The following is a 26,408-nucleotide window of genomic DNA, read 5'->3' as shown; positions in this document are numbered from 1 at the left end:
AAGGAGGATAAATCTGGTAGTTGTCCTTACTCCCATAGTAATGGAGGACGATGAATCTGGTAGTTGTCATGACTCCCGTAGTAACGAAGGAGGATAATTCTGGGAGTTGTCCTGACTCCCGTAGTAACGAAGGAAGATGAATCTGGTAGTTGTCCTGACTCCAGTAGTAATGAAAGAGGATACATCTGGTAGTTGTCCTAACTCCCATAGTAATGGAGGAGGTTAAATCTGGTAGTTGTCCTTACTCCCATAGTAATGGAGGAGAATTAATCTGGTAGTTTTCCTGACTCTCATAGTAATGAAGGACGATGAATCTGGTAATTGTCCTGACTCCCGTAGTAACGAAGGAAGATGAATCTGGTAGTTGTCCTGACTCCCGTAGTAACGAAGGAAGATGAATCTGGGAGTTGTCCTGACTCCCGTAGTAACGAAGGAAGATGAATCTGGGAGTTGTCCTGACTCCCGTAGTAACGAAGGAAGATGAATCTGGTAGTTGTCCTGACTCCCGTAGTAACAAAGGAAGATGAATCTGGTAGTTGTCCTGACTCCCGTATTAACGAAGGAAGATGAATCTGGTAGTTGTCCTGACTCCCGTAGTAACGAAGGAAGATGAATCTGGTAGTTGTCCTGAAGGAAGATGAATCTGGTAGTTGTCCTGACTCCCGTAGTAACAAAGGAAGATGAATCTGGTAGTTGTCCTGACTCCCGTATTAACGAAGGAAGATGAATCTGGTAGTTGTCCTGACTCCCGTAGTAACGAAGGAAGATGAATCTGGTAGTTGTCCTGACTCCCATAGTAACGAAGGAAGATGAATCTGGTAGTTGTCCTGACTCCTGTAGTAACGGAGGAGGTTAAATCTGGTAGTTGTCCTTACTCACATAGTAATGGAGGAGAATTAATCTGGTAGTTGTCCCAGCTACCATAGTAATGAAGGAGGATACATCTGGTCGTGATCCTGACTCCCGTAGCAATGAAGGAGGATACATCTGGTAGTTGTCCTGACTCCCATAGCAATGAAAGAGGATAAATCTGGCAGTTGTCCTGACTCCCATAGTAATGAAGGAGGTTAAATCTGGTCGTTGTCCTGACTCCCATAGTAATGAAGGACAATGAATCTGGTAGTTGTCCTAACTCCCATAGTAATGGAGCAAAATTAATATGGTGTTTTTCCTGACTCCCTGTAACGTTCCTGGTGTCGTGGGTGTTGAGTCAGACGCAGGAAACAGAGAGTGCGATGCTGTGCTTTTTAATGCACAAAACGCAACACAGGGTGCTCACAACCAAAATACACGACCAGGAACAAACACGTTCCTCTACTACAAAACAGAAGGTCACAATCATTAATCCCGCGCAAAGAACCAGGCGGGCCGGCTGACTAATAAAGCCTCACTAATTATATCCAACTCAAAACAGGTGTACTCAATAAACACATAAGGAGGAGGAGGAAAGAATCAGTGGCAGCTAGTAGGCCGGCGACGACGACCGCCGAGCGCCACCCGAACGGGAAGGGGAGCCACCTTCGGTCGGAGTCGTGACACTCCCATAGTAATGAAGGAGGATAAATCTGGTAGTTGTCTAAACTCCAATTGGAATGGGGGAGGATGAATCTGGTAGTTTTCCTGACTCCCATAGTAATGGAGGAGGTTAAATCTGGTAGTTGTCCTGACTCCCATAGTAATGAAGGACGATGAATCTGGTAGTTTTCCTGACTCACTAATTAATGAAAGAGGATATATCTGTCACGAATCCCGCTTCATGAGTCTGTGTTTGCCTGTGTTTCTGTCCTGGAGTGTGTTTCCGGTGTCCTGGAACGCACCCTGTCTGGTTGCAGGGCGAATTAGCTTGTTGGGAGATCGATGTTCACTCGCACCTGTATCCCATCAGTAATCTGCACACCTGTCCTGATCATCACCTCTCCCCTTCAAAGGCTCTGACCTGACATCCGTTCCCTGCCGGATCGTTAGCCATGAACAGTATGTTGTGCCCACGAACCAGCCTCCAGTCTATAGAGTTTGTTTTGTTTTGTTTTATTGTTTTGTACGTCTTGCTTGCCTTTAACTTACCGCCGTTTGTTTTGTCTACAGCCATTCACCCGGAACCCATACCCCATCCCTGTCTGCTCGTCGCCAGTGTGTTGTTATCCATTGGATCTGCCTATCCACTCCCATCAACCCACCTCCGCTGCCCTCTCCTCCACCCGGAACTATCTACCTCCACGTTCTCATTGATTAATAAATACTCACCATCTTTATACTCACCTTGTCCTGGTCTGCTTCTGGGTCCAATTCTGGTAAACCCTGACAATATCGGGCAGTTGTCCTGACTCCCGAAGTAACGAAGGAGAACGAATCTGGTAGTTTTCCTGATTCCCATAATAATAGAAGAAAATTGATCTGGTTGTTGTCCTGATTCCCATAGTAATGGAGGAGGATGAATCTGGTAGTTTTCCTGACTTCCGTAGTAATAAAGAGGAATAGTCTGGTAGTTGTCCTAACTCCCGTAGTATTGAAAGAGGATAAATCTGGTAGTTGTCTAAACTCCAATAGGAATGGAGGAGGATGATTCCAGTAGTTTTCCTGACTCCCATATTAACGAAGAGGATAAATCTGGTAGTTGTCCTGAATCCCATGGTGATGACAGAGGATAAATCTGGTAGTTGTCCTAACTCCCATAGTAATGGAGGAGAATGAATCCGGTAGTTGTCCTGACTCCCATAGTAAATGAAGGAGGATAAATCTGGTAGTTGTCCTGATTCCCATAGTAATGAAGGAGAATACTTCTGGAAGTTGTACTGACTCCCATAGTAATGGAGGAGAATGAATCTTGTAGTTGTCCTTATTCCCATAGTAATGAAGGAGGATTCATCTGGTACTTGTCCTGAATCACATGGTAATGGAGGAGGATGAATCTTGTAGTTTTTCTGACTCACTAATTAATGAAGGAGGATATATTGGGCAGTTGTCCTGACTCCCGAAGTAACGAAGGAGTACGAATCTGGTAGTTGTCCTGATTCCCATAGTAATGAAGGAGGATGCTTCTGGTAGTGATCCTGACTCACATAGAAATGAAGGAGATTAATTCTGGAAGTTGTCCTGACTCTCGTAGTTATGAAGGACGGACAAATCTAGAAGTTGTCCTATCTCCCATAGTAATGAAGGAGGATACATCTTGTATTTGTCCTTACTCCCATAGTAATGGAGGAGGATGAATATTTTAGTTTTCCTCACTCCCGTAGTAACAAAGGAGGATTTTTTAAATAGTTGTCCTTACTTCCATACTAATGGAGGAGAATTAATCTTGTAGTTGTCCTTATTCCCATAGTAATGAAGGAGGATACATCTGGTAGTTGTCTTCACTCCCAAAGTAATGGAGGAAAATTAGTCTGGTAGTTGTCCTGATTCCCATAGTAATGAAGGAGGATAAATCTGGTAGTTCTCCTGACTCTCAGTAAAGAAGGAGGACATTTCTGGTTGGTGTCCTAACTCCCATAGGAACGGAGGAAAAGGAATCTGGTAGTTGTCCTGACTCCCATAGTAACAAGCTGTCATATCTGTTCTGCCCGCTAGGATGTAATTTGTAATCAAGTTGTGATTAATTATGTGTATGTGTAATTCTGTGTGATTAGTTAGGTATTTAGTAAATAAATAATTATATTTTGTATTGCTGAATCAACTTGTTAGCCAGGGTATGTGAAGATAACTAAGAATTTACAACTTTCAGATGAGACTGAATTAAGGTGACGATTAATATTGACTGCTATTGATGTAAAATATTACTAGGTCTTTAAGAGTTTATTCTGAAGAGAACAGTTCTATAAATGTTCTTTTGTGGTGCCCCGACTCTCTTGTTAATTACATTTACATGATTAGCTCAATCAGGTAATGTTAATTACGGATAAATTATTTTATAGAATAGCATGTCATATCACTTAATCCGGCATAGCCAAAGATATGACAGTGGTCCTAACTCCCGTAGTAATGAAGGAGAATGAATCTGGTAGTGGTCCTAACTCCCAAAGAAACTAATGAAGATAGATCTGGTAGTTGTCCTGACTCCCATAGTACTGAAGGAGGATACATCTGGTAGTTGTCCTGACTACCGTAGTAATGAAGGAGGATTAATCTGGTAGTTGTTCTGACACCCATGGTAATGGAAGAGGATACATCTGGTAGTTGTCCTGACTACCGTAGTAATGAAGGAGGATTAATCTGGTAGTTGTCCTGACTACCGTAGTAATGAAGGAGGATTAATCTGGTAGTTGTTCTAACACCCATAGTAATGGAAGAGGATACATCTGGTAGTTCTCCTAACTCCCATAGTTTGCATTCCCTCAACCCCAGTTGATTCTTTTATTTAAAGAACGGAAAATCAAATGCTCCTTGTGAGTTGTGTATTCAACATCGTATGATGTTTGTTGACTTGATTTACCCGATACTGATAGTATACACTGACTGTACAATACATCAGGAACGTCTGCTCTTTCCATGACAGACTGACCAGGTGAATCCAGGTGAAATCTATGACCCCTTATTGATGTCACTTGTTAAATCCACTAAATCAGTGTAGAAGAAGGGTAGGAGACAGGTTAAAAAATGATTTTTAAGCCTTGAGGCAATTGAGACATGGATTGTGTAAGTGTGCCATTCAAAGGGTGAATTGTCAATACAAAATATTTAAGTGCCTTTGAACATGGTATAGTAGTCGGTGCCAGGCTCCCCTGTTCGTGTCAAGAACTGTAATGCTGCTGGGGATTTCATGCTCAATAGTTTCCCGTGTGTATCAAGAATGGTCTAACATCCAAAGGAAATCCAGGCAACTTGACACTACTGTGGGAAACATTGGAGTCAACATGGGCCAGCATCCCTGTGGAACGCTTTCGACACCTTGTATAGACCATGCCCCGACAAATTGAGGCTGTTCTGGGGGCAAAAGGGGGTGCAACTCTATATTAGGAAGGTGTTCCTAATGTTTTCTATAATCAGTGTACGTTGTCTATGGAAAGTAACACCATACATGCATTTTTTCACAAAAATTATTTTTAATGGCGAGACAATCAATCCACTCCAGTCAGCAGAAGTACATCTTCAGCTGTTGAGAAAGTGTTGTTCAAAACAATTATGCAAAAATAAAGCTGATTACTTTAATCGATGATCTCAAGACGCTGCTCTTTACTTTGAGGTCTATGCATATTGTGATTAAGATACAACACTGTTTTTTGCTATATTCAAGTGTAAAAACCTGTTATATCACACCTAGAAAGAAACAGAATAGGTTTGTGTTTAGCCAGTCCCTTTGCAATTTATAAAATACATTACATAATGTTTGGAGTGATAATTTATGTTTCAGATTCCCCCTAATCCACCCCTTACAACAAACAGACTTAGAGTATGTTCTCATTATTTGCTCTGCTATAACCCTGTTCACAATCTATAACAACAATAATGTGAGGTATAGTATTAAGGTGAACTATATATAACAACAATTCTGTGAGCTAGATTAATAGGGTGAACTGTGACCTATCTATAACAACAATACTGTGAGCTAGATTAATAGGGTGAACTGTGATCTTCAGTATCGATTCTTCAATACCTTCATTTTCAATTGCACTACTAGAGAAAATTGTGTACCTTTACATAAATCCAAGCACCGTTATAGCTGATATTTCTTGTACTGGGGTGATAATGATGTTGTAGAGTACATTACAGGAGAGCACATTGTCCAAGGAGGAGAGCACATTGTCCAAGGAGGAGAGCACATTGTCCAAGGAGGAGAGTACATTGTCCAAGGAGAGCACATTGTCCATGGAGGAGAGCACATTGTCCATGGAGGAGAGCACATTGTCCAAGGAAGACACCACATAGTCCAAGGAGACCACATTGTCCAAGGAGGAGAGCACATTGTTTGAGGAGAGCTTCTCATCTGGCCAGGATAACTAGTGCTTCTCTTGAGTTGACAGATATGGATAAGGCACATCTGTAGACAGTCCTGGCATTTTAAGAAAGGTCAGCTTGTTTTTGATACACTACAGCCAATCCCAATTCGCTCCTACCCCTTCCCCTTGGCTGTAACCTTTTGAAATTGACAATTATTTTAATGACTATTTCATGGGCAGAGTTGACAAACTCATGCCCAAAACAAACTGTGAGCCATCATATTTATGGTTGAAAAATTGTTATCCATCAATAACGAGAAATCACCTGGCATTGACAAAATAGATGGAAAGCTACTGAGGATGGTAGCTGACTCTATAGCCACTGTCATATCTTTAGTCTGAGCCTGGAGAAAAGTGTTTGTCCTCAGGTCTGGAGGGAAGCCAGTCAATCCGCTACTCAAGAATGGTAAATCATTCTTTACTGGTTCTAACAGCTGACTAATAAGCTTTCTGCCAGCTCTTAGCAAACTTCAGGGAAAACTGGTGTTTGACCAAATACAATGCTATTTCTCTGTAATCTAATTAACAACAGAGAAGGGCACTCAACATGTACTGTACTGATACAAATGACTGATGATTGGCTGAAAGAAATTGATAATAAAAAGATGGTGGGAGCTGTATTGTTAGACTTCAGAACAACCTTTAATATTATTGACCATAGCCTGTTGTTGGATAAACGTATGTGTTATGGCTTTACATTCTTTACCATAGGATGTAAAGCCATAACACATATTTGGTGCAAATCCTTCCCTAAGTTCTAGACCTCAGCTGAATCTGGTAATGAATGATGTGGCTGTTGAACAAGTTGAGGAAACTAAACTTCTCGGTGTCGCCCTAGATTATAAATTGTCATGGTCAAGACATATTGATTCAATTGTTGTAAAGATGGGGAGAGGTCTGTCTGTGATAAAAAGATGCGCCAAATTTTTAACATCACAGTCAACCAAAAGCCCAGTTTTATCTAATCTGCAAAGAAGAACCTGGAAAAGCTGCAGGTGGCCCCTGCAGCACGTCTTGCCCTTCAATGTACTCTGAGGGCAATTGTCTACAGTATGCACGTCAGTCTCTCTTTGCTCAAAATAGAGGAGAGATTGACTGCATCAATTCTTGTTTTTGTCAGAAATATTAATGTGTTGAAAATTCTAAATTGTCTGCATAATCAACTTACATATAGCTGACAGAAATACTTACCCCACCAGACATGCCACCAGGGGTCTCTTCACAGTTCTCAGGTCCAGAACAAATTAAAGGAAACGTACAGTATTATATAGAGCCACGATCGCATGGAACTCCCTTCCCTCTCATATTGCTAAAGTGAACCGCAAACTTGATATCAAAAAACAAATAAAGCAACACCTCTCCCCCATGTGACCTACTTGTTGTGTGTATGTACTGACATGTATGTGTAACTGATCGATGCACACACACACACACACACACACACACACACACACACACACACACACACACACACACACACACACACACACACACACACACACACACACACACACACACACACACACACACACACACACACACACACACACACACACACACACACACACACACACTCTACACACACTCACACATTATTATTCTTAAGTTTTATTAAATGTGTCCTTAGTTGTAGTTTATATTTAAGTCTGTAATGTCCCTAACCACGTTTCCATCCAGTTTTTATGCGGATAAAGTCATACCGTACAAAAAACAATCATGACAGCTGTGAAGGAAACAGGATGTTTCAGTACAATTTTATAAACGCTGACAGATCATTTGTTTGTTCGACATGGTGGGATCTTTTTGTGTCTGTACAATTAATTAGGCGAGAAATGGCAGTGGAAACACCTTTATGCGCAAATATATCAAAGTAAACTTGGAGTCATGCGATGATATGGTGTGTGATCCTCCTACTACAACTCGGGAAACCATGCAGTTTATTAGGCTACAGATGAAATATGTTACGATGAACTTCACAGGGTGCTGAAAGTGCAAAGTGATCTTGTTGCTCCTTTCCAATAACTATCGAGGGTCCTTTTCTGGTGTCATGAGGATCGATGCTTGACTGCCATTTGACAAATAAAAATAGTCTTGCTCTTATCCATAATAATCTTATCATTTTAGACTACCTGCACAGCCTACCCGCACTGTATCTGTGAGTTGTTGGCTAGAGCACACTGCCAAGACCAGAGTAGGCACATTAACGCAACAGTGTTAGTAGTAAGTAAAGTTAAAAATGCGATGGAAACACATTGAACTTAAAAAATGTATTCTGTACATGAAAACTTATGTGAAAAGGTAAATTGTCATCACGCACTGATTTTTATCCGCAACAAGTCAATTTGGTGGAAACACACCACTGGTGGGAAAATGCGCATGTTTTCTTTATGCGGATTCTAGAATATTTGCATGAAAATCTGTCCTCAATGGGATGGAAACCTAGCTAGTGTTAATATTTTTAAATGTATGTAAATTATAGTATTTTTGTCTGTAATGTATTTTTTCGTTGTGTGTCAGACCCCAGGTCGACTAGATGTCACCATTGGTGTCAGCTAATGGGGATCCTAATGACATCAAATCAAATAACCCTTTGATGTTTGCAGACCTGTAAGGTGTAAACGATAGGATGTTTCCTCCCCACTACGCTGCTTATAGTTATCCTGACCCCTTAGAAATGCAGACATGGAAGTGTTAGGGCCAAGGGGAAGAGTTAGGGAGCAAACTGGCACCAAATGAGAGAGTCTGCTGAGAAAAGGGGGTGTAGGCCAAGCAAGGTCTTACTTTACCCCCCGCTCCATCCAGGTTTGGCTGAATCCTAACAGGTTATGCTTACTGGGGGATGAATTAAACCTCACAGCACTGGCTTCTAGTCACATCAGTGACTCATGCTCTTTCTTTCTTCCACTAACTCCTTGTATCTTTATATTCCACACAGCTCAGGCAGGCTTGGCTGCTCAGGAACAGTTTGGAGCACCAGATGCAGCAGCAGCTCGCGTTCAAACAGGTTAATATTCAAGGTCCACTAACACCCATCAATACCCATTGCCCTTTGTTGCCAATGTAGCTGGCAAAAGAGGAGACGATACCGGATGTCCTCCCCTGTTCTTTCCCAGTTCCAGCCTCTCTCCTAGGGGCAGTATGGCGGGGGCTTCTCGTCGGGTGGGCAGTAAGGTGGAGAGTAGCACGGGGGGACCAGGGAGGACCACATGTGGCTGGCCCCCGACTGGGACTCATCAGACAGGCCAGAAGAGTCTGGGAACATCATACTGGAGCCCTGAAGAGACATGAGGGGGAAGGTGAGCCGGGGTTGAAACAAGACAGGCGACTTGAGTTTGTACAGTACTCATCCTATGGTCAAGCAGTGAGGACAGAATCATAACACCATTGACATAAACTCGTGATCTCCTCAATAGTTTGAGCTACCCACACATAGTTTAAATTAATCTTCAGTCCTAATGAATTATTCCTGTTAGTTGTGGCTTTCTGGGGGGGTAATGAATGATGGGTATTAGTAGTTTATTACCTGCAGGTCGTAGGCAGTATAGGGTGGCAGGTAGGGGGCATTGCTGTAGTAGCAGTTGAAGGAGGAGGAGCTGGGAGCTGGAAGCTCTGTGGAGACAGGGGCTGCTGGGAGGGGCTCTGACTCACACGAGTCAGGGGTCAGCATGGGCGTCTGTCCAAAACACATACAGATAGAATGAGCAATACTGATACCTGTGGTTCATGGTGTGCACACACACTCTCACGCACACACACACACACACACACAACAATGATTGACGAAGGGCCACGCTAAGGGTCACACTAAGGGCCGAGGTGCTAAGTTTTCATCTTGAGCAAACCCTAAGTAAATCAAATGCCTAAAATGCCTAATTAACATCATTCAACCTTTTAAGAATGGTTGGGCAACTTTTTAAGAATTGTTTGTTTCTGCCCACTGGGTTACTATCTTATATCATGTCTGCTCCTCCATCTCTGGGTCATTGTCTTATATCATGTCTGCTCCTCCATCTCTGGGTCAGTGTCTTATATCATGTCTGCTCCTCCATCTCTGGGTCAGTGTCTTATACCATGTCTGCTCCTCCATCTCTGGGTCAGTGTCTTATACCATGTCTGCTCCTCCATCTCTGGGTCAGTGTCTTATATCATGTCTGCTCCTCCATCTCTGGGTCAGTGTCTTATACCATGTCTGCTCCTCCATCTCTGGGTCATTGTCTTATATCATGTCGGCTCCTCCATCTCTGGGTCAGTGTCTTATACCATGTCTGCTCCTCCATCTCTGGGTCAGTGTCTTATATCATGTCTGCTCCTCTTTCTCTGGGTTAGTGTCTTATATCATGTCGGCTCCTCCATCTCTGGGTTAGTGTCTTATATCATGTCGGCTCCTCTTTCTCTGGGTCAGTGTCTTATACCATGTCTGCTCCTCCATCTCTGGGTCAGTGTCTTATATCATGTCTGCTCCTCCATCTCTGGGTCAGTGTCTTATACCATGTCTGCTCCTCCATCTCTGGGTCATTGTCTTATATCATGTCGGCTCCTCCATCTCTGGGTCAGTGTCTTATACCATGTCTGCTCCTCCATCTCTGGGTCAGTGTCTTATATCATGTCTGCTCCTCTTTCTCTGGGTTAGTGTCTTATATCATGTCGGCTCCTCCATCTCTGGGTTAGTGTCTTATATCATGTCTGCTCCTCCATCTCTGGGTCAGTGTCTTATATCATGTCTGCTCCTCCATCTCTGGGTTAGTGTCTTATATCACGTTGGCTCCTCTTTCTCTGGGTCAGTGTCTTATACCATGTCTGCTCCTCCATCTCTGGGTCAGTGTCTTATATCATGTCTGCTCCTCCATCTCTGGGTTAGTGTCTTATATCATGTCTGCTCCTCTTTCTCTGGGTTAGTGTCTTATATCATGTCGGCTCCTCCATCTCTGGGTCAGTGTCTTATATCATGTCGGCTCCTCTTTCTCTGGGTTAGTGTCTTATATCATGTCTGCTCCTCTTTCTCTGGGTTAGTGTCTTATATAATGTCGGCTCCTCCATCTCTGGGTCAGTGTCTTATACCATGTCTGCTCCTTCATCTCTGGGTCAGTGTCTTATATCATGTCTGCTCCTCCATCTCTGGGTTAGTGTCTTATATCATGTCGGCTCCTCTTTCTCTGGGTTAGTGTCTTATATCATGTCTGCTCCTCCATCTCTGGGTCAGTGTCTTATATCATGTCTGCTCCTCCATCTCTGGGTCAGTGTCTTATGTCATGTCTGCTCCTCCATCTCTGGGTCAGTGTCTTATATCATGTCTGCTCCTCCATCTCTGGGTCAAATAAATCCAATAAATCCATTTAAATTGATTCAGCTTGAGGTTTGCACATTTGGGACTATTCCATTGCTTTCATTATACCGCGTTAAACTCAATCAATCGCAGCTCAAGTATTTCAAACTATTTGACATAACTAGGTAGGGGCGGCAGGTAGCCTGGCGAAAGGTTGCTGGATCGAATTCCCGAGCTGACAAGGCAAAAATCTGTCACACTGTTCCCAGGTGCTGTGGATTTCAAATAAAGGCATCCGTCCTCACCTCTCTGATTCTGATTCTGATTCAGAGGGGTTGGGTTAAATGCAGAAGATACAGTTCAGTTGAATGCATTCAGTTGTACAACTGACTAGGTATCCCCCTTTCTTTCTTGAACTAAGTACACTATATACGTCCCAGGGTCATATTCATTAGGCACCAAACGGAAGAAAGGGGACTGAAACTGGGAGGGAATACCTGAACTACTCCAATAAGAACCACTTTCTTTCGGTTTCTGTTGAAAAACACTTTAAAACGTAATGCTAGGATGTGCCCTAAATAATACAACCCAGATATGTCCTGCTGTTCATCTCACCATGTCCTTGAAGCCTCCCAGCACGGCGGCGGTGATGATGCCCAGGAAAAGAGCGATGATGTTAAGGATGGTGACGGACCACAGCAGGTGATAAAGGTGTACCACATCCTCGCAGCTCCCCACCTCCGTGTACTCGTGGTAGCCCCCCATCAGCTCCACACGGCTGGGCCAGTGTGTGGGAGAGGTGGGTGTACGAGATCAGAAAGGACAAAGAGTAAAGACATACAGAAGTAAGTAAGAACCACCTACTTGAGACGCAAGGCTACAGAGAAAAGTGTCATTTGTACCACATTCACTGTGTATTTAATTATTTGATAGAAAATGACAACAGAATATAAATACATGAACATAAGTTGGCCTTTGGCTGTCAAATGGAGCAGAAATGGAGGAACTAGCTACAACTACTAGAGAGTAAGAGCTGGGGGACAGGTAGGTGGACTGGTCTTCATGCAGGAGCAATACACTCATTCTCATGGTCTTCATACACTCATTCCCATGGTGTGTTCCATGCAAGAAGACTTCTACACAGCTACTGTTAAAATCAACCACAACAACAGAAAATGGGTTGTTAATGAGTCTCAAGGGGCTAAAAGAAAGGGACCTACTTCCAAATCATGGACGTTTTCCTAAACTTTTTCAAAACATCTTTATTCGCATGTCCCAAAAGAGGATGTTCTCTGAAACATAAGCCAAACAAGTTTTTACAATTTCATTTTTCCACCAGTGCTGACCTTACAGCAACATAAAATACACTAAAACAGCACAAGGGTAAATACATGAGGTAAACAAGGAAATAATCAAACTAAGAAAACAATCAAATTGAGATTAATTAAGCTGCCTCTCAGACTGCAAGATAATATCAAAATAATCCTGTGATGACAGAAGTTGGTGAAAGAGGCTTGGGAAACTCACTTGCCACAGTTGTAGAGGTCACAGCAGTAGCAGGTATTAGATTTCACACGTAGGTTACAGGTTGCACGGGATGCTGTCTGGCAGTGAACCTAGATTTCACACAGGTAGTCACTGTTATCACACAGTAAAGCATATGGATCATGCTCTCTATATTGGGAAACTGATGGATTTTCAACTCTAAGGCAATGTTTAAACCACTTTAAGGCAACTTTTTAACTTTAAGGCAACATATAAACAATGACAAGGCAACCTTTCAACAAAGTGGTGATTTGAGTGTGCACTTACATCTTCATAATCCACAGAGGATTTTGAATTGGCGTAGAAATCACAGCGGCCGGCATAGTAAGGTCTAAGGTCCTGGGGCGTAACAAAACATACAAACTTTTCATCCAACTGTTTAGGTTTTACACATCACTAGAGATGAAACAACAGCATCAACCACACCAGCAGGATACACTGCAACAACACTAGATTAAAATGAATTTATGTCTTTTAGTTACTCTATACATAAGTAACCAGTATGTAATTAATACTTTCTCATGGAAAATACAGAAAAGGTACAAAAACAATGATATAATTTAGCAATAAAGCACGAAGGGGTGTGGTATATAGCCAGTATACCATGGCTAAGGTCTGTTCTTAAGCACAATGCAACGCGGAGTGCCTGTACACACCCTTTAGTCGTGGTATATCGGCCCATATATCACCATCCCCCGAGGTGCCTTATTGCTATTATAAACTGGTTACCAACGTAATTAGAGGAGTAAAAATAAATGTTTTGGTCATACCCATGGTATAAGGTCTGATATACCATGACTGCCAGCCAATCAGCATTCAGGGCTTGAACCACCCAGTTTATAATTGAAAATAATTGACAATGGTCATATTATATATGAAATCAGTTACTAGTGTGGTTACTGTGTAATAACACCAACACATTGATATTCCATATGACTGCATGTTAACTGCATTATAGCTTGGCTTATTGCCTCTGCTTGGTACTGCTACTCACTATGTGTCTGGCTGCAAACACCCCATCCACAATGGCACAGCAGAAGGCAGCCACCACTCCAAAACTGATGAACACAATGGACGCCACCAGCTGTAAGAGAAACAAAGAGTGAGGAGAGAAACAAAGAGTTATCCACTCAGACCTTAGTCTTATTACCTTCCATTGGAAAGTCACCTCAGGGGAAATATTCTCATTCCATTAATAAATGATTGGGTTTGTTGTTCTGCATCTAATGTTGGACATGATGTATTATCTACTACAGTATGTATTATCTACTACATGATGTATTATCTACTACATGATGTATTATCTACTACATGATGTATTATCTACTACAGTATGTATTATCTACTACAGTATGTATTATCTACTACATGATTTATTATCTACTACATGATGTATTATCTACTACATGATGTATTATCTACTACATGATGTATTATCTACTACATGATTTATTATCTACTACATGATGTATTATCTACTACATGATGTATTATCTACTACATGATGTATTATCTACTACATGATGTATTATCTACTACATGATGTATTATCTACTACATTATAATTCCTGAGAAGCCAGTGTTTGGAGGATATATTGGCATGGGTGTATATCCTCCAAACACTAGCTTCGAGGGCATTATCACTTTTACGGGTTACCAACATATTCAATTACGGGTTACCAACATATTCAAATAATGATTGACATATTTTCATGAAAAACGTTATTTTGATAAGTTTATTCATATTATTTCATCCTTCGACAAGATAGTCTCGACACAAATTTAGGGTTGCTACCCTAGCTATGGACGCGACCCAGTCGTTCTAAATGTTCCATTGCCATACTGACTGACAACATTCTTATCCCTTGCTTGCTAGCTAGCCAACTACGGCTAACTTACATTCACGTCAAAAAGTGCAGCCAGAATAATGGCAAAGAAGCTGCATTTGCATTTGTTTAAACTGTTTTCTAGTGACATTTATTTAGGTCCATCCATAACAATGAGGTAATGAGGCGCGATTAAGCCTGGCATAGAAAATGTGCTCACCTGTCAGGACACTGTTGTTCAGAGGAGCTAGCAAACAACACAGCTAACACAATCACTTCAAACTGAAGCTGGAAAGACTGCAAACTAGTTGCACTTTGTTTCGTTTGACCTTTTTTCAATTGACATTTATTTGTGGTATATGGCCAACATATATATATATATATATTTTTTTTACCTTTATTTAACCAGGCAAGTCAGTTAAAAACATATTCTTATTTTCAATGACGGCCTGGGAACAGTGGGTTAACTGCCTGTTCAGGGGCAGAACAACAGATTTGTACCTTGTCAGCTCGGGGGTTTGAACTCGCAACCTTACGGTTATTATCTACTACATTATTATCTACTACATCATGCATTATCTACTACATTATGAATGATCTACTATAGTATGTATTATTTATTACATGATGTATTATCTACGACAGTATTATCTATTACATTATGTATTATCTACTACATTATTATCTACTACAATATGCATTATCTACTACATTATCTATTATCTACTACAGTATGTATTATTTATTACATTATGCATTATCTACTACAGCATGTATTATCTACTACATTATGTTTTATCTACTACAGTATGTATTATCTATTACATGATGTATTATCTATTACATGATGTATTATCTACTACATTATGTATTATTTACTATATTATTAATGATCTACTATATTATGAATTATCCACTACATTATGTATTATCTCCTACAATATTATCCACTACATTATGTATTATCTACTACATTATGTATTATCTACATTATGTATTATCTACTACATTATGTATTATCTACTACATTATGTATTATCTACTACATTATGTATTATCTCCTACAATATTATCTACTACAGTATTATCTACTACATTATGTATCATCTACTGCATTATGTATTATCTACTACATTATGTATGATCTACTACAATATTATCTACTACAGTATTATCTACTACATTATGTATCAGCTACAACAGCATTATCTACTACATTATGTTTTATCTACTACAGTATGTATTATCTATTACGGTATGTATTATCTATTACATGATGTATTATCTACTACATTATGTATTATCTACTACATTATGTATTATCTACTACATTATGTTTTATCTACTACAGTATGTATTATCTATTACAGTATGTATTATCTATTACATGATGTATTATCTACTCCATTATGTATTATCTACTACATTATGTATCATCTACAACAGCATTATCTACTACATTATGTTTTATCTACTACAGTATGTATTATCTATTACATGATGTATTATCTACTACATTATGTTTTATCTACTACAGTATGTATTATCTATTACAGTATGTATTATCTATTACATGATGTATTATCTACTCCATTATGCATTATCTACTACATTATGTATTATCTACTACATTATGTATTATTTACTACATTATGTATTATTTACTACATGATGTATTATCTACTACATTATGTATTATCTACTACATTATGTATTATCTACTGCATTATGTATTATCTACTACATTATGTATTATTTACTACATGATGTATTATCTACTACATTATGTATTATCTACTACATCATGTATCATCTACTGCATTATGTATTATCTACTACATTATGTATTATCTCCTACAATATTATCTACTACAGTATTATCTACTACATTGTGTATCATCTACTGCATTATGTATTATCTACTACATTATGTATTATCTACAACAATATTATCTACTACAGTATTATCTACTCCATTATGTATTATCTACTACATTATGTATAATCTACAACAGCATTATCTACTACATTATGTTTTATCTACTACAGTATGTATTATCTATTACATGATGTATTATCTACTACATTATGTTTTATCTACTACAGTGTGTATTATCTATTACAGTATGTATTATCTATTACATGATGTATTATCTACTACATTATGTATTATATACTACATTATGTATTATCTACTACAGTATTACCTACTACATTATGTATCATCTACTGCATTATGTATTATCTACTACAGTATTACCTACTGCATTATGTATTATCTACTACATTATGTATTATCTACTACAATATTATCTATTACAGTATTATCTACTACATTATGTGTCATCTACAACAGCATTATCTACTACATGATGTATTATCTACTACATTTTGTATTATCTACTATACTACGTATAATACTACAGTATTATCTACTACAATATTATCTACTACAGTATTATTTTCCATCATAATTTGCAAATAAATTCATTAAAAATCCTACAATGTGATTTTATGGATTTTTTTTCAAATTTTGTCTGTCATAGTTGAAGTGTACCTATGATGAAAATGACAGGCCTCTCTCATCTTTTTAAGTGGGAGAACTTGCACAATTGGTGGCTGACTAAATACTTTTTTGCCCCACTGTATGAGTGTGTGAGGACACGTGTAAACCAAGTCACTGAGAATGCAACATTGGGTGCGTGAGTATGAATGTTCCCGGTGAGGAGAGGGGGTGGGGGTGTATATTGGGGGTGGGCACAGGACAACTGTGATAGAGTGCTCTGACTGTCACCTCGGTCCTGCGGTGCCCGCCCCACGTGGCACAGTGCCCAGCTCTTTTCAGGCACCACTACCCTCACCCTCAAGTCCTTTCACTGCTCAAAGAAAGACAGCATGTATTCAATGACACATCACCCCACCCTTTCTACAACACTCTACAGCCCTCCCTGGGAGGAGAGGAGAGGAAGGAAGCAGTAGCCAGGGACACCACACATTCAAAAGCAACCAGCAACTGTAGGGACTTGGGTCCGAGCCAAGATTCATTTCATGGGAATATATTCCATCTATGTTTGGCAACATCAACAACAACAATATTTCCACATTTTGACATAATTTATACATGTGTGGATGGTGCCGGATATATCCATATGTTGGCCACTGTATTATGTGGGAGGAATTCACTAGGGTGGCAACAGCTCCACTGTATTATGTGGGAGGAATGCACTAGGGTGGCAACAGCTCCACTGTATTATGTGGGAGGAATTCACTAGGGTGGCAACAACTCCACTGTATTATGTGGGAGGAATGCACTAGGGTGGCAACAGCTCCACTGTATTATGTGGGAGGAATGCACTAGGGTGGCAACAGCTCCACTGTATTATGTGGGAGGAATTCACTAGGGTGGCAACAGCTCCACTGTATTATGTGGGAGGAATGCACTAGGGTGGCAACAGCTCCACTGTATTATGTGGGAGGAATGCACTAGGGTGGCAACAGCTCCACTGTATTGTGGGAGGAATTCACTAGGGTGGCAACAACTCCACTGTATTATGTGGGAGGAATGCACTAGCGTGGCAACAGCTCCACTGTATTATGTGGGAGGAATTCACTAGGGTGGCAACAGCTCCACTGTATTATGTGGGAGGAATGCAATAGGGTGGCAACAGCTCCACGGTATTATGTGGGAGGAATGCAATAGGGTGGCAACAGCTCCACTGTATTATGTGGGAGGAATGCAATAGGGTGGCAACAGCTCCACTGTATTATGTGGGAGGAATGCAATAGGGTGGCAACAGCTCCACTGTATTATGTGGGAGGAATGCACTAGGGTGGCAACAGCTCCACTGTATTATGTGGGAGGAATGCACTAGGGTGCTTTGGATGTAAGTTGTTTACTGCTATTTGCTCCTCATCCAGCCCCCCTGTAGTTTCTGTGCGTTAAGGCTGTCATGCTACACACTCATTATTTATTTTGGGAGCTATGGAGAGTGGCTATGCCCCTGGCAACACCCTTCATCTGCAGTTCCTTCTGTACATTCCTGCGTGGACATCTGTCCTCCTCCTCTTACACATGTCTATTTCTGTGTGCATCTCACAAGAAGCGCTAGGAGCTATTTTCTGATAGCCACGCTAAAACCCCCGTGAGCCAACTGTGTCATTCTGCTAGAGAAGGTAGCTGTGGTTGTGTGCCCATGCCACATGAAGACCGCAATTTGGATGTAGTCTATGTCAAGTGAATGCAGCTTAAAGAATTCGATTGGGTTATTGGTGGTGTATGTCTGCAGAGAGATATAGAGCCGTGGCATAAAACCTGATACGGAAGTGCAGGCGTAATATAATTCCTCTTACCATCTGCCTCTTGTTTTCTATCAGATGGGCTCCGATGATTCCCAGAAAGGAGCCAAAGCCCAGCTGAAAAAAGAGCAGACTGTTGATAGGGCGCCAGTGGAACTGGAATAAATAGGAAATTCATTTGAATCATCAATTACAACACAACACTGAGTCCCTCGGGATCAGGAAATGGCCCTTCCATTCGATTTACCCAAATGACCTTTCCCCAGAAATAATAAAATGGCCCTGTTCAAATACTATACAAATGCATCCTCCCCTCCTTGTTTCCTTGAGGCAAGTAAACATCTATAAATGATTGCATAAGTGTCCGAGATCACCACCTTATTACTTTCATCAATCAAACAAATTCAGATATGTGATTACTTCATGGAAGTAATCACAGGTCTGTAACAGTTTACCCACCTTTTGCTGAAAAAGGCATTGAAAGTATACGGTGCGTTACTTTTTTCACCACAATCGGTGATCAGCGTTTACCCACCTATTGTTTTTACCACAGCATCACTGGTAGGAAGGTAAGGAAGGATGCATTTCTGAAGTATTCGAACAGGGCCCATATCTATGATCGTGACATTGATCACTCAGTAAGATACATGTGGTGAAAGTACAGACAGTCTCAGCTCTATTCACACAAGTTCACAATAACATTTATCTTGATCTATCCTAGCCAATGCTGTTCTTAAATATCTGGCTTATTATTGTATCAAAAACTTGATTCACTGGTATTTCTTCAGAAGAATGACCATAGTTGATTTCTTCTTATAGACAGCCTAATCAACATCCACTGTCACGCCCTGACCTGTTTCTTGTGTTTGCCTCCACCCCCTCCAGGTGTCGCTTATTTTCCCCAGTGTATTTATCCTGTTATTCCTGTCTCTCTGTGCCAGATCGTCTTGTACGTTTTTCAAGTCAACCAGCGTGTTTCCCCCGTGCTCCTGCTTTCTCTTTTGCTAGTCCTCCCGGTTTTGACCCTTGCCTGTTTTCTGGACTTCATATCCGCCTGCCTGACCATTCTGCCTGCCCTGACCTCGAGCCCACCTGCCACTCTGTACCTCCTGGACTCTGAACTGGTTTTGACCTTTTGCCTGTCCACGACCATTCTCTTGCCTACCCCTTTTGGATTGTCAATAAATATCAAAGCCTCTAACCATCTGCCTCCTGTGTCTGCATCTGGGTCTCGCCTTGTGCCTTGATAATCCACACTGAATAGAATAGAACGAAGGACATTTATTTTTACTGTTAAGAAGCTTCTTATTTAGAACTTGTTAAAAGTATGTATGATTCTTTATAATGGCTTAGAATAAGGCTTACAATATATTAGTATAAGCTCTATAGAAGAACCACTGTTGCTTTCTTCTGAGGCAGAATGCTGAGGGTTGTATAGATGGGGATTATGAAGCCAATTTATGGATGATGAGTACATATTTCATCCTCTAATGACAAACATGCTAAATAATGAATGTGGGGGGAAATGCCACCCTCTGAGAGACCATCATAAATTATCACTCAAATTATCACTCCAAAGCAGCTAAAAGAGAGCTTACATCAGCCAGACCATATTACCCTGGATGGTATACTCTTTTCAGAAACACTTAAAGTTAATTAAAGTCTGCAGGCATAACGCGCTTTAGAGTAGAAAATAATAGAGTAGAACAGAATAGAGTATAATCGAATACAATGGTATAGAATAGAGTAGAATAGTAAATCTGTGACGGAATTTCTTGTTTATAACTAATTATTATAATAATAACAATAATAATGCTATTATAGAACCATGTATAAAATATGTATAATGTATTATAAGAATCCAGCTTTTAATATGTTATTTTGCTCTGTGTAACAACATTTCAACTTTCTCAAAATGGCTGGTATTTAGTCAGGATCGAGAGGATGATAAGCCATTACTACAAGAGGGTCATATACTCATGACAAGTCTTGTGATGCATTATAGTGTTACCCTCTTATCGTTGAGGTATGACATATCGCTAAGACAGTAAGATGTTAGACTTCTACTTACAATGACTCCAGGGTAGTAGCCACCGACTGTGATGTTTTGTGTCCTGGTGGTGGCTGCCAGTCCAAAGATAAGGATGAGTACAGACACAATGAGCAACATCATAGTGACCATGATGGACTTCCGTTTCCTCTGTTTGAATGATCCTGGAAGACAAACACAGCTTTAGACAATATACCTGTATATACCCTCAATATACCTGTATATACCCTCAATATACCTGTATATACCATCAATACACAGTGGTGGAAAAAGTACCTAATTGTCATACTTGAGTAAAAGTAAAGATACCTTAATACAAAATTACTCATGTAAAAGTGAAAGTCACCTAGTAAATTACTACTAAAAGTCTAAAAGTATTTGGTTTTAAATATACTTAAGTATCAAAAGTAAAAATAATTTCAAATTCCTTATATTAAGCAAACCAGACGGCAGTTTTCTTTTTTATTTATTTATGGATAGCCAGCGGCACTCTCCAACACTCAGACATCATTTACAAACAAAGCACCACCTAAAAAAATTCTAATTAACAATAATAATTGGTATCCTTCCCCAGATCTGTGCCTTGACACAATCCTATCTCGGAGCTCTATGGACAATTCCTTCGACCTCATTACTTTGTTTTTGCTCTTACTGTCAAATGTGGGACCTTGTATAGACAGGTGTGTACCTTTCCAAATCATGTCCAATCAATTGAATTTACCACAGGTGGTGTCCAATCAAGTTGTAGAAACATCTCAAGGATGATCAATGGAAACAGGATGCACCTGAACTCAATTTGGAGTCTCGTAGCAAAGGGTCTGAATACTTACATAAATAATGTATTTCTGTTTTTTTGTTTTTATACATTTACAAAAATGTCTTTGTCATTATGGGGCTTTGTGTGTACATTGATGAGGTAATGTTTTAATTTAATCACTTTTAGAATAAGGCTGTAATATAAAAAAATGTGGAAAAATACAAGGGGTCTTAATACTTTCCGAATGCACTGTACCTGTCTATACCCTCAATATACCTTCAATATACCTCTATATACCCTCAATATACCTGTATACACTGTCAATATACCTCTATATACCATCAATGTATCTGTATATACCTATATATACCCTCAATACACACTATATATACAAAACTATATGGACACCCTTTCAAATTAGTTGATTCGGCTATTTCAGCCACACTCGTTGCTGACAGATGTATAAGTCGAGTACATAAACATGCAATCTCCATAGACAAACATTGGCAGTAGAATGGCTTTACTGAAGAGCTCAGTGACTTTCAATGTGGCACCGTCATTGGACGTCACCTTTTCAACAAGTCAGTTTGTCAAATTTCTGCCCTGCTAGAGCTACCCCAGTCAACTGTAAGTGCTGTTATTGTGAAGTGGAAACGTCTAGGAGCAACAACAGCTCAGCTGCGAAGTGGTAGGCCACACAAGCTCGTGGAACGGGACCGCCAAGTGCTGAAGTGCATAACGCGTAAAAATCGTCTGTCCTCGGTTGCAACATTCACTATCGAGTTCCAAACTGCCTCTGGAAGCAACGTCAGCACATTAACTGTTCGTCGGGAGCTTCATGAAATGGGGTTCAATGGCCAAGCAGCCGCACACAAACCTAAGACCACCATGAGCAATACCAAGGGTTGCCTGGATTGGTTTAAAGCTTGCCGCCATTAGACTCTGGAGCAGTGGAAACACGTTACCTGTAGTCGCACCATCTGGTAGTCCGACGGACTAATCTGGGTTTGGCGGATGCCAGGAGAACGCTACCTGCCCGAATGCAGTGTCAACTGTAAAGTTTGGTGGTAGAGGACTGATGGTCTGACACTGTTTTTCATGGTACGGGCTAGGCCCCTTAGTTCCAGTGAAGGGAAATATTAATGCTACAGCATACAATACATTCTAGATGATTCTGTGCTTCCAACTTAGTGGCAGTTTGAGGAAGGCCCTTTCCTGTTTCAGCATGACAATGCCCTTTGTTTAGCCGATGTGAAATGGCTAGCTAGTTAGCGGTGGTGCGCACTAGTGGCGTTTCAATCGGTGACGTCACTTGCTCTGAGACCTTGAAGTAGTGGTTCCCCTTGCTCTGCAAGAGCCGCAGCTTTTGTGGAGCAATGGGTAACGATGCCTCGAGGGTGACTGTTGACGTGTGCAGAGCATCCCTGGTTCGCGCCCAGGTCGGTGCGAGGGGACGTACTTAAAGTCTATACTGTTACATTGGTGCCGTGACCCGGATCACTGGTTGCTGCGGAAAGAGGGGGAGGTCAGGCGGGGGAGTGTAGCCTATGTGAAATGGCTAGCTATTTAGCGGTGGTGTGCAGTAGTGGCGTTTCAATCGGTGACGTCACTTGCTCTGAGACCTTGATGTAGTGGTTCCCCTTGCTGGTTGCTGCGGAAAGAGGAGGAGGTCAAAAGGGGGTGTGTAGCCGATGTGAAATGGCTAGCTAGTTAGCGGTGCGCAGTAGTGGCGTTTCAATCCGTGACGTCACTTCCTCTGAGACCTTGAAGTAGTGGTTCCCCTTGCTCTGCAAGAGCCGTGGCTTTTGTGGAGCGATGGGTAACGATGCTTCGAGGTTGACGGTTGACGTGTGCAGAGCATCCCTGGTTCGGGGCGAGGGGACGGACGTAAAGTCTATACTGTTACATTTGCACAAAGTGACGTCCATACAGGAATGCTTTGTTGAGATCGGTGTGGAAGAACTTGACTGGCCTGCACAGTGCCCTGACCTCAACTACATCTAACACCTTGGGAATGAATTGGAACGCCGACTACAAGCCAGGCCTAAAAGCCCAACATCAGTGCCCAACCTCACTAATGCTCTTGTGACTGAATGGAAGAAACTCCCAGCAGCAATGTTCCAACATCTAGTGGAAAGCCTTCCCAGAAGTGTGGAGGCTGTTATAGCAGCAAAGGGGCGACCAACTCCATGTTGATGCCCATGATTTTGGAATGAGATGTTTGTTGAGCAGGTATCCACATACTTTTGGTAATGTAGTGTACCTATATATACCCTCAACAAACCTCTATATCGCCTCAATATACCTCTAGATACCCTCAATATACCACTTTTTGGGGATTGTACTAATATAGTTTTTGACAGTAGTATTCCTGTGTAAGTCATAATACACTCCTCTTCAACTGATAGGGCAATATCAATAGGAGTGTATTATGGTTAGCTGTGTAATAAACCAAGGAATCTAAAGCCTTGATTAAACTAACAATGTCGTTCCCCTTGCTCCATTCCATTCAAAATGCATGAATGTGTAGTTAAAATATATTATCATCTAGACATTGATAATTTGTTTCTCATTATTAACATTATCGATTCAATGTGACGATTCACGGTAGCATACATTTTTGATAATACTGGCTTTATCTAGTATTATTTTGTCTTTAACAACATGATTTGGGGTATTTAGAATGCTATATAGTTAGAGAATTGAACATAACAAGACTATTTAAAGAACTAAATTTCGACAAAAAATGTATATGTGTCCTATGCGCTCGAATTGTCTGATGTCGAATCAGGTGCACGTGTTGTTATAACCATGTAATTAATGAATAATTGCATGGTAATAACATCTTATGGAACTACTTTGTAAGATACACAAATACAATGTAACGTGCCGTGGGTGTGTGAATGTTGTTGGCAATGTAACAAATACATAATCGCTGTATCTAATGCTGCATGGCTGCACCTGCAGTGGCCCGAGAAAAAAGAACAGAAATATACTGTATCTATCTAATGTAAACTAGCGGCTTTCCCATATTAATCAAGAACTGCCCTGCTCGTGTCAAACACATTTAATTCCCACAGAGTTAGTATTACATCCTATCTATTTATCCTGACAATGTGACAAATTGTACATTTCTTCAGGATTTTGACAAACCCACAAAAAAGAAAAACAGTCAGCCAGTCCAATGTAACCTACATTAGCCATACTAGCCAGTAGGCTACAGACAAAAATATATTGCACCAAGTAGCCTATCATTTTTGCTGTGACCATGCGGTTGACCTCGCGCATACATACTGTACCTATAGGAGTTTCTGTCAAAATTATTCCGGCTTGTTGATTCTGTACATGAGGCATTTTCTAATTAACCGCGGGACCTGTATATAGGCCCAAAATTATGATTCAAGGTTAAAACTAGACACAAAACAAGCGGAACAAAAACGTGTTTACTGCTAAGAGCTAATGCACGCGTGATATTTGATTGCAGTGGCATTCTCTAATAGCAGACCTCCCCGCGCCACGTCCGTGGCTGTCTCTTTTACATTAGTGTCTATTGACATGTCCACTCTCTACTGTCTTCATCCGTCGTGAACCGCGGAGCGTCAATAGGTGCACAGTTTTACGCATGCACCACGCTCCAGTCACAGTCACACTCAGGACATTAACTCATTTAAATCAGTCCTAAAATAATCGTAGGCTTATTTTATCTCAATTTATTAGCTGAACATTTTCATATAGCCTACTTATAGCCAAAATATATAGATGTATTTAGTTTCTGCTTTTTTGTATTCGTCTTTATTATTGTTATATACAGTCATTAGAATATAACCGTTATTTTGATCAGACAGGAAGACATTAGCTGATAAAAAGGCTCATAATAAGCAAGAGTGGAGTAGGATAGGCTAGCAATTTGGAGACGTTCGAGCGCCACCCAATGTCAACATTCAAAATTGTTACCATCAACTGCTATAATCTTCATGGCCTAACCTCTGAGTAATCTATTCGTTCTTCCACGTTTCCTCAAACTGCTCCCTTTTATTGTGATCTGCGCTAATAGGTGCTATATGCGTCATGCTTAGGTTTATGCAGATAGCTCTTGATGACTAAGACTACTTGAACTTCACAGAACAACAGTTTTATGGCAAGCAGCCGATGGTGGTCGGTTGCAAATTTGCACACGTTGGGTCTGATCGTGAATGAAGTCTGCACCTCTCTCTGACAGTGACAGACCCAACCGACCACAATCGGCTGCTCGCCATAAAACTGTTGTTCTGTGAAGTGCAAGTAGTCTTAGTCATCATGAGCTATCTGCGTAAACCTAATCATGACGCATATATGACCTATTAGCGCAGATCACAATGAAAGGGAGCAGTTTGAGGAAACCTGGAAGAACGAATAGATTACCATATTAGGCCCAGAGGATCACACTATTGGAATTTACTCGTTGCATTACAGTTAGCATAGCCTACAACAAGCAGTGGCCATTTAAAAAGAACAAAAATAGATACATTTTTAATTAAAAAAAACAGTTAATGCAGCTTTAAGCACGACAGTGATTGACAGACAGTAGCATGTTGGGAATAACATAGAAATAGCATTTTCGGTGCGCTGCGTCTATGCCTGAGTCTCTGTTCAACTCAACAGACAATGTGACACTGGTGTGCGTGTGCAGAATGCCGTACATCGGCCCCTACACTGTTGCCAAAAGTTCGTCTGGGATTAAAAAAAGACATTGCTCCCT

The 26,408-nt window shown here is 40.7% G+C and overlaps 1 protein-coding gene across 2 annotated transcripts; it reads right to left on the bottom strand.

The window, feature by feature from the left end:
- Positions 1-8,185: 8,185 nt before the first annotated feature.
- LOC123994130 (transmembrane protein 255A-like) lies at positions 8,186-25,278 on the bottom strand. 2 transcript variants are annotated; one of them, XM_046296643.1, is made up of 10 exons: positions 24,970-25,278; positions 20,935-21,077; positions 18,918-18,980; positions 13,736-13,825; positions 13,009-13,080; positions 12,724-12,812; positions 12,417-12,488; positions 11,812-11,980; positions 9,457-9,606; positions 8,186-9,207 (listed from the first exon to the last, which is right to left on the bottom strand). In XM_046296643.1, exons 1-10 carry the CDS (start codon positions 25,022-25,024, stop codon positions 9,061-9,063), a joined length of 1,050 nt encoding a protein of 349 aa, XP_046152599.1. In that variant the 5' UTR covers positions 25,025-25,278; the 3' UTR covers positions 8,186-9,060. The 2 variants fall into 2 exon arrangements, with proteins under 2 accessions (XP_046152599.1, XP_046152600.1); XM_046296644.1 differs by having other exon boundaries at positions 11,812-11,974; positions 24,970-25,277.
- Between the last annotated feature and the right edge of the window lie 1,130 nt (positions 25,279-26,408).

Source organism: Oncorhynchus gorbuscha, linkage group LG13, assembly GCF_021184085.1.
Source record: "Oncorhynchus gorbuscha isolate QuinsamMale2020 ecotype Even-year linkage group LG13, OgorEven_v1.0, whole genome shotgun sequence".
Lineage (NCBI taxonomy): Eukaryota > Metazoa > Chordata > Actinopteri > Salmoniformes > Salmonidae > Oncorhynchus > Oncorhynchus gorbuscha.
The sequence above is the reverse complement of the archived record's forward strand: the minus strand, read 5'-3'. Positions and strand labels throughout refer to the sequence as shown.

Coding starts and splice junctions, on each gene's coding strand:
- LOC123994130 (XM_046296643.1), bottom strand. CDS start 25,024: ATGCCTCATGTACAGAATCAACAAGCCGGAATAATTTTGACAGAAACT. Junction 9,607..11,811: donor TGGGAGGCTTCAAGGACATG/GTGAGATGAACA, acceptor TGTTTTGGACAG/ACGCCCATGCTGACCCCTGA. Junction 9,208..9,456: donor ATACTGCCTACGACCTGCAG/GTAATAAACTAC, acceptor ATGTCTCTTCAG/GGCTCCAGTATGATGTTCCC.